At 41.5% G+C, this 18,664-nt stretch overlaps 1 protein-coding gene across 2 annotated transcripts in view; it reads left to right on the top strand.

The window, feature by feature from the left end:
- Positions 1-18,664, top strand: part of hip1 (huntingtin interacting protein 1) — a 236,106-nt gene that overhangs the window by 129,026 nt on the left and 88,416 nt on the right. For both annotated transcript variants that reach the window (XM_052035356.1, XM_052035357.1), the window contains exon 7: positions 8,622-8,683. In XM_052035356.1, coding sequence (XP_051891316.1) covers positions 8,622-8,683 — 62 coding nt within the window. The remainder of the gene's footprint in view (positions 1-8,621; positions 8,684-18,664) is intronic.

Genomic DNA, 18,664 nt, shown 5'->3' with positions numbered 1-18,664 from the left:
AGATAACACAGTTCTGAGGCACTTGTTTTTTGGGGGATTGCATTCTGTTCAGTTATTTTAATTTTCATCTGAGAGAAAACTAGTGATTTTCTAAATGTGAAGAATTTGCTAAAGAGAATAAAATCTCAGTGCTCAGATCTTTTTCTCGTGAGCTTATGAGAAGTTTTCCAAATTCTTTCGAGCAAATTGGCTAATCAACTTAACCCTGACCTTTTTGACCAGCTGAATGCCACTATGCATAAAGATTTCCAAATCAATCTACTGAGAGTTTCACTTAAATTGAGAAAATCACATTTCCCAAAATGGAGTATGTGCTCTTTTCCTGTATAGACACTTGTACCTACGTGGTATTGGAAAGGATTTAATTTTACTTAATGCTGTATGATGTGAGATGATCACCATATTACTTCCCATGCATATATAAACCAGTTGGGTTTCTCATTTGGTTAGTTCCTGGAGCGTAGTACCTGTTGTAATTTACTTTACCATGTATTACTTTGACATAAGGCAGTTTTCTAACTCTTATGCTTTCATGATGGAATTGGTTTTCATTCTTTGCCTTTGGTGTTTTAAGCTTCCACACCAAGGAGGTGACTATTCTTTCAAGTTTGATTAAATCTGCCCATTGAAAGCATTGGACATCACTCATGGTTTCCTTCCTGTCCCTCTGGAAGATGGTGGGAAGTAGATAGATTGTCTAATAAAAGAGATTGGGGAACATCAAGCCAACTGACGTGTACAACCTGTAACACCTGTTACTCATGGATAACCTATAAGTGAGTTTGAATATTAGTCATGACAGAATTGTTAATTTACAATGAGACAAGTGGCACAAAGTTAATAGAATCTCTTGCTGTGAAAATGTACCATGCTTGTTCATATATTTCATGTAAGATTTATCTGGATTGTTAGTTAATCGTGGCTTTTGTCCTATCGATCATAGTACATTCATAATGGTTTATCATATCCCTCCGCTTCCCCCCCACCAGCCCAATGTAAGTTTGTACTCTGTGCCTGCCTCCAGCTCTATCCCTCATAGAGCTGTTGTTACTTCCTCTCTGTGACGGCTAGCTCACCTTCACCATCACACTCTCCATCTCAGTCTTTACTGTGTAGTCCAACTGCTTGGATGAGTCCCAGAAGGAGAGATGATTACATAATTCAGCAGTGACAAAATTGAACCAATATTTTTCAGGCCATATGTAAATTTTTGCAACTCAGAGTCCGGCTCTGGTCATCTGCTATATCCTCAGATACTTCCCCGTTCACTCATGTTTAACTATTCAGCTCCATCACTCCAAATGGCAGATCTTCATCCCACCCAGTGCCAATTACTCTGAAGTGCTCCTTGACACATATACAAGATCTGGCTTTCACAACATCTTTCCTAAAACTTCACAGTCTGCATCCTGTTCGGCCATGTTCGTTCTTTCAGCTCCACATTCAGCAGATGCAATTGACTCTTTTTGCAAATCATTTTCAATATGATTGTTTTCATTTACAATTCCACTTAGCCTCTGTTCTCTCCATCTTTGCAGACTTGCTCGGCTACTTGTTTGTGACCCGTGTTTCTTATTATAATCTTCTATTCTCTTGTCTATCCTCATGTCTGCAACTCTTTCTCTCTTGCTCTCTATCTCTCTCTCTCTCTCTCTTTTGCTCACTTGTGCTCTGTCCCACTTGCGCTCTCTCTGCTCCTGCTCCACTTTAAGCTGCAGAGATCTCACAGGCTTTAGCCTCACACTATGGAATGGGCTTTAATTTACTGCGTCTTCATAGGTCCCTTCGCTTGCTGTCATGCAACCAGCTTTAATCGTTCCCCCTTCATTTCTTACTGCACTGCTATATATGCACTGTCTTGTTTTCTCAATTAAACACTTTAAAGTGCAAATTGGTGACAGTGTTCTTCTCTGCATTTGGAAATTCATTTGGCCGTCCAAAGTTTCACAGCCACAAGAGAATTTTTTGATAATTTAATGACTAATCAGAACAATACATCTGATTTTAAGCCAAACTTAGAGGGAAAATTCAAGGTTTTAGCCTTTGTTTCAAATTTAAATGAAACAGGAAAATGAAGCTTTTCTTTTAAACATTTTTCAGGCTGTGATCTATGTTTGTCACTTGCACTATCCTTTAGAGCACGGTTTGGACAAAAAATGCTTCTCATGAGAAGGTAATTAGATGTGTGGAACTGCAGCAGTAGCTGCATTACTCTCAGAACTCTTTCTTAGTGCATATTTTCATTCCTTCTTTCCTGGTACAGTTGCCAGCACCTGTTCCACTAAACCTTAGAATTTCCTCATCACATACGTTTTAATAATATGCCTTCAGTGTGCTTCAAAGACTGGATCGGGGTAGTTTTCCATGGAACTGGCACTTTACTATTCCATATGGCCTTATATACAGTTGTATTTAACACTGGCCCTTTTGACATTTTGGTGAAGAAACAAAGCTGCTGTGTGTGTGATTTTGAGAGACATTTGATCTATGTTGTAGCCATTCTGTTTTTCAAATACACAACACAGCTAGTTACTGGATCAAGTCATTCTTCTATTTGCCAAACTACAAAGAGGAAACTGGTTAATCTGGACTGTGCCTCTTTTTTTTTGTTGTAAATGATAAAAGCCACAACTTTTTATTTCCCTCAAAGGGTTCAGGCTGCAAGTTGTGTCCTCTGGAGCCCATAAGAATTGATATAGATCAACAATTCAGATAGACACCCTCTTGGCTTTGAATTAATACTGATCCGTAGCTGCTGTGATTCAGTGGTTGCAGCAGTTGATGTAAAAGGCAAGATTGTTGAATTCTTGGGGACGTGAAATGTACTTATCAGAGAGAAAGTTATAGCTTCAATCCAAAATCAAAAAGAGAAGAAACGCCTGTTGGAAACTGACATGAATTTGAAATGACTAACTTCCGGACTCCAAAAGCAGGTTATTGACCTGGTGGATAGTTGAAAAGGTTTTTTTATTAGTTGATGGGATATGGATGTCACCAGCATTCCCACCACTTATTGTCCATTCCTGATTCTCCCTGAACTTAAAGAATATGGACTTCAGGAAAGACCTCGACAATCACATGGAAGATTAATGGAGAAGAATAAGGATAGAAATAGGGGAACAAAAGATAGTAGACTTGATTGAAATTGTTAGAAGAAGCAAATCTGAGGGCAGTGATGTATCTCAGAATCTGGTTCTGGAGATCTTCCATTTGCCATGCACTATGCATTGGTGATCTGAGGTTAGCCTGAGAGGTGGTGATATCAGAATTTGCTCTTGCCAAAATTAGAGGGTCTTCAGAAAGCCAAAGGAAGCTACAAAGCAATGTTGATAACATGGCAGAGTGGACTAATAAGTGGCAGTTGAAGTTGGTGTTTATGAAGCAGAAGCAGACCGTATGGTTCAATCATTGTTAGCAGTTGCCGTGGACCCAACAAATTTAGCATCATTAAATGTGGGATGATATAGCAGTAATATTCGGAATGGAATTTGTCTGAGTGCTATTTAAAATTGGACTGACTTCAGGGTATAGTCGACAGAATATTAAAGGCAGTGACTCATTTTAATGAGGCAACAAGAACAAACTTTAAGAAAGAGCATTAAGAGTTCTGCATGTAGGTACTGAGGTTCACATTACAGGAGGAAAAAGTATTGAAAGGATTTTGAGCCTTGAGAGAGGAAACAATACACATCCATGACGACACTGCCTGGTTTAAGAAAATATATATTAAAAATTACAACATATCAGGTTTATTTTAATTTAATTCCGAATATGGGAGGAAAGGATAGTTGAAAGACTTCAGTAATTGAAGGAGTAAAAGATATGAGGGCCATGAAAACTAAATTAAATATTAGAAATTTAGACCGTAGGATTGGAGAAGTTATTTTATAGAGTACATTGAGAGGTTGTATAATCAGTTCCAGGACTGGAAGCTGAGGCAGAAGCTATCGTTCATCAAGATTAGTTTGGGTAGCTTGTTCAAGAAAAGGGTTTTAGGGAGCTGGAAGTGTGGTGGGTAGCTGAGATTATAATTAATTATTTGGCTGTTGGGTAAATGTTAGGATTGAATAACTTTTTATCATGTTTCGTATTTCTTTAGTTGAGTTGCAGCTTTAGGCTTGATTTAATATGTACCACCTATTACATTGGGCTGGTTCTACTGGTATAGTTTGTTCACAATGAAATGCCCATCCAAATTTTATTATCAAGTCAACTGTTCACTGAAATAGGTATATATTACTGGAATGTTGACTTATAGCAATGAAGTAACTTCAGTTTACATTGTCATCCGACAGTGAACGTTGAGTGAGGATTAACTGTGCCTTAGTGTATAGAAGAGCCTGCAAACTGTGAATGCATAACCTGAGGTATTTCTCCACTTTTGGCAGAATTAAAATTGGCTCTGTGTATAAGTCAATCCAAGGATAGGATTAAAGGGAGCTATGCCTGGACTGTAACCAACTTTCTTTACTGAAGAACAAGTATTGAATGTTCTGGGACTCATGTTCAGTGACACCACAGTGGTGTTTGTTGTGCCTCACCATGTAAGACTGAGGAACTTGTATCTATGGAATGAACCACTTGCCAGCAAATCTGCCTCTCTGCTGGATTTCTATCAGGATTGGAAATGGAAATAATGAAGCCTATATTGTAAGTTTTAAAGGAATTTAGATGACTTTTGGCTGTAACAAAGCCAACAGCTGTTTAAATAAATTGACAGTCGGTGTATTATGTCAGGTAAAGAGCTCGGATGTAATTCTGACCCAAGTTGTCTTGGAAAATCCTTGAAACTGTTTTAGGTCCCAAGAATAACAGTGGTATTCTTCATAACAGTCATCATTCATAACACAGTTGAGGACAGTTACCAACTGTGGTTTTGTATGTAGTGGTTTTGTTTGATTATTGCATTGCATGTATATTACAGCATTGCCTTGAGAAGCAGTACCTGTCATTTAAACAGTGAGAGTGATTCAACTTAGACTGTGCTTTTCCAATGCGTTTCTTTGAACTTTGTGTATGGCATTGCGTTATATTGGCTGTGCTGTGCTGGAAGTGACCTTATTTTGTAAATATTCCCTTGAACTACTTCTTTATATCATAGGTTTTCTGTGGGTCATTCTCAGTGTCTTACTACATTGTATGATCTGGAGGTGGGTTGCACCACCCTTCCGACAAAACAGAAATTGTTGTCCTTATCCACCATTTAATCCATAACCAAGTAAGGATGCTTTCTTTGGTAGATATAAAATATAAGGGGAAACGAGACTCAACAAATGGGAACACACACAAAATGCTGGAGGAACTCAGCGGGTCAGGCAGCATCTATGGAGAGAAATAAACAGTCGACATTTCGGGTCAAGAGCCTTCATCAGGGCTGGAAAGGAAGAGGGCAGAAGCCGGAATAAGAAGGTTGGGGTGGGGGAGGAGCACACATAAGGAGGTGATAGGTGAATTCAGGTGAGGGGGGGAAGAGAGGAGGGTGGGGGAGGGGGGAGACGTAAGAAGCTGAGAGGTGTTAGAAGAGGCAAAGGGCTGAAGAAGAAGGAATCTGGTGGGAGAGGGCAGTGGACCATGGAATAAAGGGAAGGAGGTGGGGAATAGGTCATGAGGGTGAGGGAAAGGGCAAAAGAAGGGGGAGGGGGCCACAGGAATGAGGGAGGGTCCTCCACCTCACCCTCCTACCTTCCCCCTCTCACCTGGACTCACCTATCGCCTCCCTACGTGTGCTCCTCCCCCTCCCCAACCTTCTTATTCCGGCTTCTGCCCTCTTCCTTTCCAGTCGTGATGAAGGGTCTCGACCCGAAACATCGCCTGTTTATTTCCCTCCATAGATGCTGCCTGACCTGCTGAGTTCCTCCAGCGTTTTGTGTGTGTTGCTGCAGATGTCCAGCATCTGCAGAATCTCTTGTGTCAAGAAATGAGAGATTGCTCTTGAGAATGTGCTTTGTTAAAAGGAAATATTCCAGATATTAATAGATGCCTCTTGGAAAGACTATTGGTAATTTCTGGATATGGGCATGGGACAGTGCAAAATGTCAGGCCATCCAGTCTCTGTTTATGTTAACCTGCAAGTATGCAAATATTTCTTGTGCCCTGTATGGCTCTGCCTATTATTTCATGGCCTGGCATGTTCAAAGAAAGCTCTGTTTCAAGGCTATACCCTTCAGCTTTTTTTCCAATATTTTATATTTCCTCTGGCCCATGGAATCTATGCTGGCTCCTTGTAATTGCATCAGTCCCATTCCCCCCCTCACTTATTTACCTGTAACCCCTCAAACATGCCCATTAACCATCTCCCTCCTCCACCTTGATTCTCCCACCAGCCACTGACACTCTAGGTAATCTGCAACAACTAATTACCCCAGCAACCAGCACAGCCTTTGAGATGTGGGAGGAAACGGGAGCTTGCAGGGGAAACCCACGTGGTCACAGGGAGAATGTGCAAACTCCACACTGACGGCCCTGGAGGTTAGAATCAAACTTGGGCCCCTGGAGCTATGAGGCAACACTGCTGTGTGATTCAAAAGAGATCTACTATTCATTGCCATTTTACACAGCAATCGGGGGAAAAGGAATGCGATTGAAGTAAAGCTTGGCTGTTGTTATTTTTCCTGAAATGAAGACGTGACCTTTATTTGGCAATACCTCACTATGGCGCCGGTATAATTTTATCTCTGATGAGGTGCAGGTACAGACTTGCAATAAATCTCTGTTCAACATTTCAAAGAGTGCTTCTTTGGCAAAGCATTTGGCAGGATTGGAATCCTTGACTTCTTTAGTGCGTGTGATGAGGATACATGTTGCAGAAGAATTGGAGGCCAATTTCAGGGTAAAGCACATTTTGAATGGATTTTGTGTTAATTGAAAATTAAACACAGGCATTGGAGACTGACAGTGGTGTTACACAGCTTTAATTTAACACGAGACAGATGGATTGTTGTTTGTTATAACTTACTTAATTTTTCATCGAAACCTATGCATTCTGGTGAGACAGTCTCTCTGCACAATGAGTTAAGAATTTTTGTCCTTTGTCACCACAGAAAAGGTTCCATTGCTAATTTTTTCTTGCATGACAAATCACTTCCTAACGTTGATTCTAAGTTAGCCTGAATGTCTGTGAGAAGGACACAAATAGCCTGCTAAGGGCTAAGTGAGTGAATAAGATGGAGTTTAATATGGGAGAGTGTGAGATTATTCACTGCGAGGGGCAAAATAGAAAAACTAAGTATGTTCTACAAGTGAGAAACTGGCAAATGTTGACGTACAGAACGATCTTGATTTTCTGGTTCACAAGACACACAAAATAAGTATGAAAGTACAGGAAATAATTAGGAAGGCAAGTGATATTGTGGCCTTTCTTTCAAAGGGGTTGGAATGTAAAAGTGAGGAAGTTTTGTTTTGATCATACAGGGCTTTAGTGAAACCTAATGTACTGTTATTCTATCCATACCTAAAGGAGGATTTACTTGGTGGAATGAGGAAGTTATTCTGTGAGAAGAAATGAAGATTGGCTGATGGTCCCTGGAGTTTAGAATGTTTCTGAGCAGATGATGTGGTAGATGATGTGAGGATGTTTCGGGTGGTGGGAGAATCTAGGGAGATGACAACGGCATGCAGATTCCTCCAGCTCGAGAGTTGAAGAAAAGAGTTGTCCTGTGGCAAGGAGTCAGGCATTTATGACAAGATGAGGAACAATTTCATTTTGCAAACATCTATAAATCATTGGCAATCTCTAGCTTAGTGTGTTGTGGCCGTGAGTATATTTAAGGCGGAGAGAGATTTTTGGACACTGAGTGAATCCGCAGATATGGGGATCAGGTGGAAAGTGGTCTTCACCGTATGATCAGCTGAGGTCTTTTTGCACAAGAGGACTCTTCCTGTACTGCAAAAGCAAGTTTGAATGGCCTTATAATTTAGTATTTCTTATACTTTCTTTGCCATGTGGCTTTAAGGTCTTTTTAAATAGTGCTCTTGTAGAACTTGACTAAAACTGCTGACACCAGCTCTGAGCTGATTTAGTTCATTGCTTCACCCATAATCCTTTCAACCCTGCTCTACACTTCAATGATCGTCAGACCTATTATGCACTATTCTAGTTTATTTTTCCATCTCACTGCTTTCTCATCTCTAGCAAATACCTGTTGCATTGTAGGAATCAATTTTCTTTGACTAATACATTTTTTAAAATAGTTATTTTGTGAATTGATATCACCTTAACACTATCTTACCTCATAGTTGTTCCATCCTTTGGGTTTACACATTGAAATGGACAGTTCATCTATTACAAGATTCTTGTGAGCTCTTCCACACAGCAACTAAGTGAGTTCTTGCCAAACATGACCCATGAGGGAATATTGAGATCTGCATGTCTCCTGATTGATTTTTGGAAGATGGTGTTGTGCAAATCACCCTCCTGTTGCAAGATGGCCTCTGTGCTCAGCTGTCTTCATGTGGTCCGCCTGCATTGCCAAAGGTTGGGAGTTGGCCTAGGTTCTTTCTTTGCACTTAATTCTCAGGCTTACCTTACAGAGATGTGGTGAATGGAGTGTCCCCTAAGAAGATATCTATATTATTGATAAAGCTATTACTAATGGGTGTCTTTTCTGTTTTTTTTTAATTAGTTTTCAGTTGACAGTGGAAATGTTCGATTATCTGGAGTGCGAGCTCAATCTTTTTCAGGCAGGTAAGTTGGGATTTAGTAGCCATCTGATATTGCTTTTAAACAGAATGGAATACTGATTTTCTTTGCAATTTTAAAATGATTTTATCTGTGCTATTGAGTCTCCCCACACTGGACACGGCTTCATCGGGTAAGTCGATACTCATGTAATATACTATAGAGAATGATTAAATTATGAAAGCATTAAAGGGTGCCAGTCAGTCCTTTGAACCTGTGCCAGAATTTACAAGTGCAATCAGTTGGTTTCATTTCTCAGCTTTCTCTGCAGTCCTGCAAAATGTTTTCCTTTCAAGTGTTTATCAATTACCTTTTGAAAGTCGTGATTGAATCTACTTCTGGCACCCTATTGGACAGTGCATTCTTGATCCCAATTGCTCACTGCATTAAAGAAAAAAAATTCCTGGCTTTGACTTTGGTTCTTCTGCAAATTTGTCTCCTCTGGTTAAAAATCTATCTGCTAAGGGGAAAGGTTCTTTTGATTGACTTTGTCCAGTGTGTGAGCATCCAAGTTATGGCCCTTGAGCCATTTGGCTAATAGCAGCTCCTAGCTTGACTTGCTGAAAGGAAATTTTACTCAAGAAGAGGTTCTAATATTTTGTGATAAACAAATGCCACAGTAGACCTCTGCTATGGCCTCCTGCCACTGCAGAGTGGAGATGACAGGAGAGCTGAGTTGGGAGAGGTTTGCTGGTGGGGTGAGGTTGATTGGGGCAGTGATGGCTGAGGGTGAGATTGGAGCTAGGGGTTAGAAAGGTTCGTTGGGGTGGAGAAGATATGGTATGGAGGCTTGTAGATAAGGGAGAAGATGAATGGTGGGGGATTTTTAGAGGATGATTGTAGCAGTGATGGTCCCTAACAGACAGTCCAAGAGCTGCACGGTACTGTAGAGGCACAGTAGTGTAGCGGTTAGCGTATTGCTATAACAGCGCCAGCGACCCGGGTTCAATTCCGGCCGCTGTCTGTAAGGAGTTTGTACATTCTCCCCGTGTCTGCGTGGGTTTCCTCCGGGTGCTCCAGTTTCCTCCTACATTCCAAAGACATACAGGTTAGGAAGTTGTGGGCATGCTATGTTGGCGCCGGAAGCGTGGTGACACTTGCAGGCTGCGCCCAGAACAGTCTACGCAATAGATGTATTTCACTGTGTGTTTCGATGTACATGTGACTAGTAAAGATATCTCATCTTCATTAAGTTCAATGTGGGTCAGTTGGATGATTTGGTTGGAGGGGAGGTGGGGTGGCACAGAGTGCTGGTAGAGGACCCCATCAGTCCCACTCCTTTTTGCCATTTACCTACACTAAGGGGTAATATACAGTAGCCAGCTAATCTCTCAGCATGTCTTTAGGATGTGAGAAGAAACCAGAGCAGCCGGTGAAAGCCAGTGTGGTCACGGGGAGAATGTGCAAACTCCACATAGGCAGCAGCTGAGGTCAGTGTCGACCCTTGGTCTTTGGAGCTGTGAGGCAGTACCACTCACTGCCCTGCCACCCAAGTAGTAGTTGTGTTAATTGTTGTCGTCTTTTATTTCAAACAACAATTTGCATTTCTCCAGTCTTCTGCCAGGGCCCATGTGTCTAAGAAGAATTGAGAGATTATGCCCATTACCTAAGCAACATGAACCCTTGCTAAATATCCTCAGAAAGCATTGATAACTGAAAGGTGGCTGGGCAACACTGCAATGACTTTTAAAAGATAGATATATATTGTGTTTAAGTGCAGAATGTCTTTTAATCAATTTATTTTCTTCCCTCTGCTGGCTTATGAGTTGGATGAGTTTTGAGCTCATACCTAAACCAGGACTTGAGCTGACCTACCAAAGCATTGCTGAGCTGAGGACCTGCTTCTTTGTTGTACATACCAGCCAATGGGATGAGATGTTAATCCAAGGCTGCTCTGATACACTATGCCTGTTTTGATGCTTGAGGTCAATATGACTATCTAAGGGCACTATTTCAGTAGGAGGATGTTCATTCAGAGAAGGGAGTTCTCCCAGTTTCTGCAAATAAGAAAATATTTGGAATAAAGAGCAGTTTGTGAGCAGCATTGTATTGGTTTCTATTGGAAGATTTTATGTTGTCTCTCATTTCACCCTTCAGACTTTGTTAAAAATGTGAAAGAGCCTTTTCAAGAAACTAAAAAGCAGTAATTCCTTGCTTCTGCTTATCAGTTGAAAAATCATTCCTACATTATAAGGTGCAATTGAACCTTTTGGGAAGCTACACTAAACATAGTGGTGCCTAAGCAGTAGAATGATAAATTAAACATTGTAATTTACTATTCCTCTCCTTGTCAGACAGCATATCCTCCAACTTGACCCAGAGCAACATTGCAAGAAATCATCTTTTGTTCTCTGAGAGAAAAAGGCATGAGGCAAGATCAGACCAGGCTCCAGTGTGCCGTAGGCATGTTAGTATGCTGAGACTTCACCAGTGTCGGGAGCGCACCAAAAGGTGTCATTATTAACAAGACCCAGTCCTGCCCTTAATAACATGAGCTGCAACCTGCAGCTGTCATGGCATAGTCATAGCAAAACCTGGGGCACAGTGTCATAGTGAGTTTTTTTTTAACCATTTAACAGATGCTGTTGATGTTGGAGACCTGACAAAGCAGCTTCTGAAGAGACTGCAGGATGGTCAGGGGCCTTCCAAAGTTCATAGAGTGTGCTACAACTAATAGTGCTTTGTCCAGCATTAATTGCTAAAGTTTATCCAATGCAGCTTTGCTGACAGCACTCCATTACTGGAGGTGATGACTGGTCATTCAGTGACAGGGCAGCGGGTGTAGTGGTTGAGAGGTATAAGACTAAGGCATGGCCATCTGTAAAGAGCCTACATCCACAGTCTTCTGAGATGGTGCATCCCAACTAAACCTCTCTGGTGATCAATTTCTTTGCATACTCAGGATTTCTGAAGCTGTCATAGACAAGACATGAGACAGCCTGTCGGATGAGTTTATACTTGGACTGCCCTGTTCTTGGAGGTTAAGGTCACTCTGACTGTCAACTTCCTTGCCATAGGATCTTTCCAAGAGGTGGAAGCAGATCTCTGCCCTGTCTCCCAAAATGTTGCTCACTGGTGCATCAGGGAGTTCACCCAAGTGCCATATTCACAGAGAAGTGATTCCATCTACTGTTGATTTCAGTGAGGAACAGGTGGCATCTTTGGCACTGGGATCTGCTTGCATTGCTAGCTTCCCATCAGCACAGACACCCATTGGTTACACTCATGTCCACAACAGACTCCCATTAATACCCTAGGCCTTATTATGAGCAGAAACAGTGTTCATTGCAGGTCACAAGAATTTCCTGATGGCACATGCCATATTTTTAGGAAGCATGCAGAGCTGCTTCACCGTGTACTTTCTCTTGATCCTCACACTAGTGCACTCTCTAGCCACATCATCTGACCGCCAGTACATTGGGAACTAAGCAGGACCAGGACAGCAGTCAAGAAGACCATTGGTCTGCTGAAGGTGAGAATTGTTGCCTGCATCAGTTCAGAAGTATCCTGCAGTACATGGGAAGCCAATGTCAGTGTCTGTCATCGTGTGCTGCACGCTGTACAATTCAGAAAACCATAGATGGCAGCTTTTGCTGGAGGATGAACAACAAAGAGACCTGTAGCCTAAGTTCCATAAGGCGGAGCCTGAAGCAAAGATACACCTTTCGGGAGGAAGGCAACTGCTGGGAAGTGTCCTTGGTCAAATCTTCAAAATCATGGTTTCTAATGCTAACGTGTCCCACTCCAAAAGAGTAATCTAATAACCTGCAGAGAGAGCCTGGATGGTGCATTAAATCCCTCGCCTATATTTGTTGCACTAATTACAACACATAACTGAACTAATTCCTGCATCAGTAACTTGAAAGATCTGCTGCAACATCACTGCATTTCCTGATAAATGGAACCTTGCTTCAAGAACCAAGACTTCTGCATTAAAAACATGATTTAAGGATCTCCATTCTGTGATAGTAAACAGTAATGTTCAGATTACCTGGACCTATATTGTAAGTTCACAATTTTGTTCAGTTTTGCTTCATTGTATGGTGTTTTTACTCTTTGAAGAGATTTGCTGTAGCCACTTCATGGCAGGCTTATCTTATGATGGACTTGGAAGGTCTTCTAGGTTACAAGATCTTACTCCTGGCTTACCTTTCATTTACCAGAATTTTCCTGTCCATTTGAATGATTGTGGGGGCTGTCTGCTTCTCCTCTGCAACCATCTCCTGAATATTGTGCAGCAAAGTGGGAGGAAATGTATTAATCTGCAGAGTTCCTGCTTTGTGTGACACAAACAGAGTTGCAGGTCCTGTTTAATGCTTGTTTCTGAGTATAAACTACCCTAATATATCTTCAACCTTGAGTTTGGCCAATGGCACCTTTTTGCGGGTGACCTGACTGGATGTTGACGTTAAACAAAAATGCTCGTGTTCACCAAAAATGTGTGCAATCTATTTTCCAGGCTGCTAGAAATACACAGTCATATCTCTATAGGGCATTTATGTGAACTGCTCTTTATTCTCTCAGTTGAATACCGGCTCCTTTGTTAGCTTGTTTGTAATTTTATTTTTTTTGTATCTGGGCATCAGTGGGAAGCCCAACATTCATTGCCCATCTGGATTTGCCCTTGAAGAGAGTGGTCTGCTCAGCCTTGCTTGAGGACTGTTAAGAGTCAACGACATGAGGCAAGTCTGAGACTAGACTGCTTTAGGATGGCAGGCTTCCTTGCATTAATGGATTTTTATTACAATGCAGGAGTTTTTGCAGTTGTTATCACTCAACTAGTTGGCGTTTCTTTTTCCAAATTCCAGATTATTAACTGAATTTAAATTCCACAGAGGTGGTGGTGCGATTTGAACTCTGCTTTCTGGATTGTTTGTCCAGGCCTCTTGCTTATCAACCCACTAACAACTGCACCAATATGCTGCAACAGGGCTTCACTCTCGTACCTTATTGGTTCTCGCTTGCAAGGACAGCTACTGAGCTGTTTGTAATGGTGATTTACTATTTACGAGAGCTTCTGAAGAAATGATGTGGATAATTTAGTTTTAGAAGGCAAAGTGTTAGATATTGACAAGATATGTACTGAAGGAGCTGATTTGTATCCTTTTGGTATTGGCATTTCATTTATGTTGAAATGAAAGGAATCAGGATCAGATAATGCAAAGTAGATGAACTGAAGCAAACTCCCATTTTAATTTAATTTTGACATGATCTAGGTAACTGAAATAAGATAATCCATGATATAACAGCATCTTGAGCAAAGTCAGATTCATATCACTTGAGTGTGAACGGCTTGAAGACATAGTGATGTTTTTGAGCTAAATCATCCCATCTCGTAGGGTCCAAAAGTGAAATACTGTGGCTACTTGAAATCTGAAATGAGAAGAGGAAATGTAGGAAAAGTCAGGCTGCATTAGTGAAGAGCAAAATGGAGTTAACATTTCATATCAAAGACCTTCAGAACTGTGCAAACTGCCAAGATGCAGAGAAAGGTGATGGGTTGGGACAGAGCAGAGGGGAAAAAATAGATGCAAGTTTTGAGAGAAGGTGGAAGGCGGGGGAAATAACATTATTCGTGATAATGCAAAGTAACAAAAGTAAAGAGAACAATTTTCTCACTGAAGGAATTGGGAGGATTGTTGGAAATCTGGAATAACTTTGCTAGAATGCCGATTATTTGAAATAGTTGAGGTGAAATTTGAATCTGGATACCAGTAACAAATCAGTAATAAGATGAAAAATTAAGCGGTAACAAGGTAGTTAGAAATTAATAACAGCATTAAGCAGAGTCCATGTAGGTTTGTGAAAGGGAAGTCATGTTTGACAAATTTGTTGGATTTTTTTGTGGATGCAGCTTGCAAAATACATAAGGATGAACCAGTTGATGTGGTGAGTAGTCTTCATGTAAACCTTTGTTAAAGTGTCACACAAGATATATTAAACAAAATTACAGTGCACAATATTAGGGGGTAATACACTGGCATAGATTAAGGATTAGTTAATGGATGAAAAGGAGAGAGTAGGAATAAATACAACAGGTTGAGGCTGGTAAGCAGTGTCACAGGGATCGGTGGTTGGGTCCCAGCTGTTCAGAATCTCTGTCAATGATATGAGTGAGTTTGTCAATAACATAAAGCAGGCTGGCAGAATTTTCTCTGAAGAAGATGTAGAATGACATCTGGGGAAACTAAGTAAATAGGCAAGGACATGGGAAGTGGCTCGTAATGTGTATAATGTTAGGTCACCCACTTCAGGAGAAGAAATGGAACGATGGAGTTCTTTTTAAATGGTGAGTTTGAAAGTTGGTGTTCAGGGAGACCTGTGTACCTTTGTACATGAAGCATTGAAAATTAACATGCAGATGCAGCAAGCAGTTAGGAAAGTAAATACTACGTTAGCCTTTATTGCAAGAGGATTTCAGCACAGAAGAGTCTTGTTTCAATTATATAGAACCCTGGTGTAGCATCATCTGGAATATCTACAGGTCTGGTCTCATTACCTAAGTAAGGATATACTTGTGATGAAGGTGAAGTACAGTGAAAGTTTACCAGATTTTTTCCTGAGTTTGCGAGTTTGTAATATGAGAAAAGGTTAAGTTGACATGGCTTATATTCTTTTCAGGTTCAAAGAATAAGAACAAGTCTTAGGCACTGAGAATATTCAAGAGGAGATTGATCGATTTTAAGAGAATCAAGGGATTGAGGTAGTGCAGGAAAATGACACTGAAGATAAAAGATAATCCATGATCTTATTGAATGGGAGAGCAGGCAGGAATACTCCCTGTATTTCATATGTTCTTAAGTTCTTTGAGATTTGATACAAAGTTTGCAGATGATACAAAGATCGGTGGAGGGGCAGGTAGTGTTGAGGAAACAGGGAGTCTGCAGAAGGACTTGGGTAGACCGGGAGAATGGGCAAAGAAGTGACAGATGGAATACAGCGTAGGGAAGTGTACAGTCATGCACCTTGGTAGAAGGAATAAAGGTGTAGACTATTTTCTAAACGGGAATGAATTCAGAAATCAGAGGTGCAAAGGGACTTGGGAGTCCTAGTGCAGGATTCCCTAAAGGTTGACTTGCAGGTTGAGTCTGCAGTAAGGAAGGCAAATGCAATGTTGGCATTCATTTCAAGAGGACTAGAATATAAAAGCAAGGATGTAATGCTGAGGCTTTATAAGGCATTGGTCAGATGACATTTGGAGTATTATGAGCAGTTTTGGGCCCCATATCTCAAGAAGGATGTGCTGGCATTGGAGAGGGTCCAGAGGAGGTTTACAAGAATGATCCTGGGAATGAAAGGATTAACGTGTGAGGAGCGTTTGATGGTTCTGGGCCTGTACTCGCTGGAGTTTAGAAGGATGAGGGGGGGAGCTCATTGAAACCTACCGAATATTGAAAGGCCTGGATAGGGTGAACGCGGAGAGGATGTTTCCATTAGGGGGAGAGTCTAGGACCAGAGGGCACAGCCTCAGAATAAAAGCATGTCCCTTTAGAACAGAGATGATGAGGAATTTCTTTAGCCAGAGGGTGGTGAATCTGTGGAATTCATTGTCACAGCCGGTTTTGGAGGCCAAGTCATTGGGTATACTTAAAGTGGATGTTGACAGGTTGTTGATCAGTAAAGGCATCAAAAGTTACAGGGAGAAGACAGGAGAATGGGGTTAAGAGGGAAAAATAAATAAGCCATGATCAAACGGCGGAGCAGACTTCAAGGGCTGAATGGCCTAATTCTGCTCCTATGTCTTATGGTCTTACATTGAGCTGCACTGGATAGTGCAGGTTGCCAAGGTCAAAGTTAGTGTGAGAGGGAGAATTGAAGTGATGGACAGCTGGTAGGGTGGGGGTTGGGGGTGACACATGAATATGAAATGGATTTAAGATGAGATCTCTTTATTAGTCACATGAACATCAAAACACACAGTGAAGTAGATCTTTTGCGTCGAGTGTTCTGGGGGCAGCCCGCAAGTGTTGCCACGCTTCTGGCGCCAACATAGCATGCCCACAACTTCCTAACCCGTACGTCTTTGGAATGTGGGAGGAAACCGGAACACCCAGAGGAAACCCACGCAGACACGGGGAGAACATACAAACTCCTTACAGACAGCGGCCGGAATTGAACCCAGGTTTATTCTGTAGTTACCCATTCAGAATATGTTAGTGTTGTACAGCACAGAAATGAGCCCTTTGGCCCAAATTGTCATGCCAACCATCATGCCTATCTGTACTAATCCCATTTGCCTGCATTAGGCCCATGTCCTTCTGCTCCTTTCCTATTCTTACCTATCCAAATGCCTTTTAAATGCTGTAATTGTTTCTGGCTCTACTGCCTCTGGTAGCTCCTTCCTTATAACCACTACCCTCTGTGTGGAAAAACTTGCCCCTCAGATCTCCTTTAAATTTCTCCCCTCTCACCTTAAAGCTATGCCCTCTATTTTAGCCTCCTCTACCCTGGGAATAAGAGTCTGACTATCTACCCTATCTATGCCCCTCATAGTCTTATAAAGCTCTGTAAGGTCACCCTTCAGTGTCCTATGCTCCAGTGAGAACAAACCCAGCCTATCCAATCTCTTCTTATAACTACAGCCCTCCATTCCAGGCAATATCCTGGTGAATCTTTTCCACACGTTCTATTGCTACCACATCCTTCCTTTAGTGTGGCAACCAGAACTGCACACAATGCGGCCTAACCAAAGTTTTGTGCAGCTGCAACATGACATCTCAACTCTTATACTCAGTGACTTGGCCTGTGAATGCAAGCATGCCAGGTTCCTTCTTCACTAACTATCCACCTGTGTCACCATTTTCAGGGACCTATGAATTTGCACTCTCAGGTCTCTCTGTACATCAGCACTCCTAAGGGTCCCTGCCATTTAATGTACATGTCCTGCTATTATTTGACATCCAAAAGTGCAGTAACTCATACTTGTCTGGATTAAGTTCCATCTGCCACAGCTCCGGCCAACTTTCCAGCTGATCTATGAACCTCTGTATAACTTCCTTTGCTGTCTATAACTTCACCAATTGTTGTGTCATCAGCAAAGTTACTAATCAGACCACCTCCATTCTCATCCAAGTCACTTATATATATGAGACAAACAACAAAATTCCCAGCACCAATCCAATCAGAAAAACCACCCTCCACCACTACCCTCTGCCTCCTATCACCAAGCCTATTTTGGATTCAGTTTGCCAACCTACCTCCAATCCCATGTGTTTGATCTTATGGATCAGCCTACAATGCAGGACTTCAAAAGCCTTGCTGCAATGCGAGGCTATATTGTGCACAGTAAATATATACAAAGCTGAAAGAAATGCAAGTAAATTGCTGCTTGGTTTGTGGGATTATTTGGGACCCTGGTGGTGAAGAGGAAGAGATGACAGGGGGTGTGTTGGAATGTACGGGAACGTGTTATGGGGAGGGGAGTGGGTTTTAGTAGAGATGGAAGAGTGGCCTGGAATATATTCCACAGAATATTTTGTTCAATGCCACGTCAGACGCCGAGAAGTGAATTAGTATTTGTGACCTGTGGGATATTTACTTGCTTCAGCATGCAAATAAAATACTCTGATCTCCAGTGGAAAAAGGGATGTGGTTAAGAGCATGAAATATTCAGATGACCTCGCTGAAGGAAGGGCGTGATTGGTTAACCATTTTTAGTTTTGGATGTGGCAACATTTATTACTAGTCCTAATTGCCCTTGAGAAGATGGTGGTGAGCTACCTTCTTCAAAAGCTGCGGGTCATCTGGTAAGGGTAATTCCACAATGCTGTCGGGTTTAGATTGCCAGCATTTGGACCCAGTGATGATGAAGGAACAAGCACAGACATATGAATTAGTAGCAGGAGTTGGTACTTAGCACCTTGAGCCTGCTCCACCATTCGAAAAGGTCATCGCTGATCTGATTATAACTTCAGCTTTGCATTCCTCTCTGTGCCTGATAACCTTTTACACCCTTTCTTATCCAATGTTTATCTATCTCTGCCATTA

This window comes from Pristis pectinata, chromosome 21, assembly GCF_009764475.1.
Source record: "Pristis pectinata isolate sPriPec2 chromosome 21, sPriPec2.1.pri, whole genome shotgun sequence".
NCBI classification, from domain to species: domain Eukaryota; kingdom Metazoa; phylum Chordata; class Chondrichthyes; order Rhinopristiformes; family Pristidae; genus Pristis; species Pristis pectinata.
The sequence above is the reverse complement of the archived record's forward strand: the minus strand, read 5'-3'. Positions and strand labels throughout refer to the sequence as shown.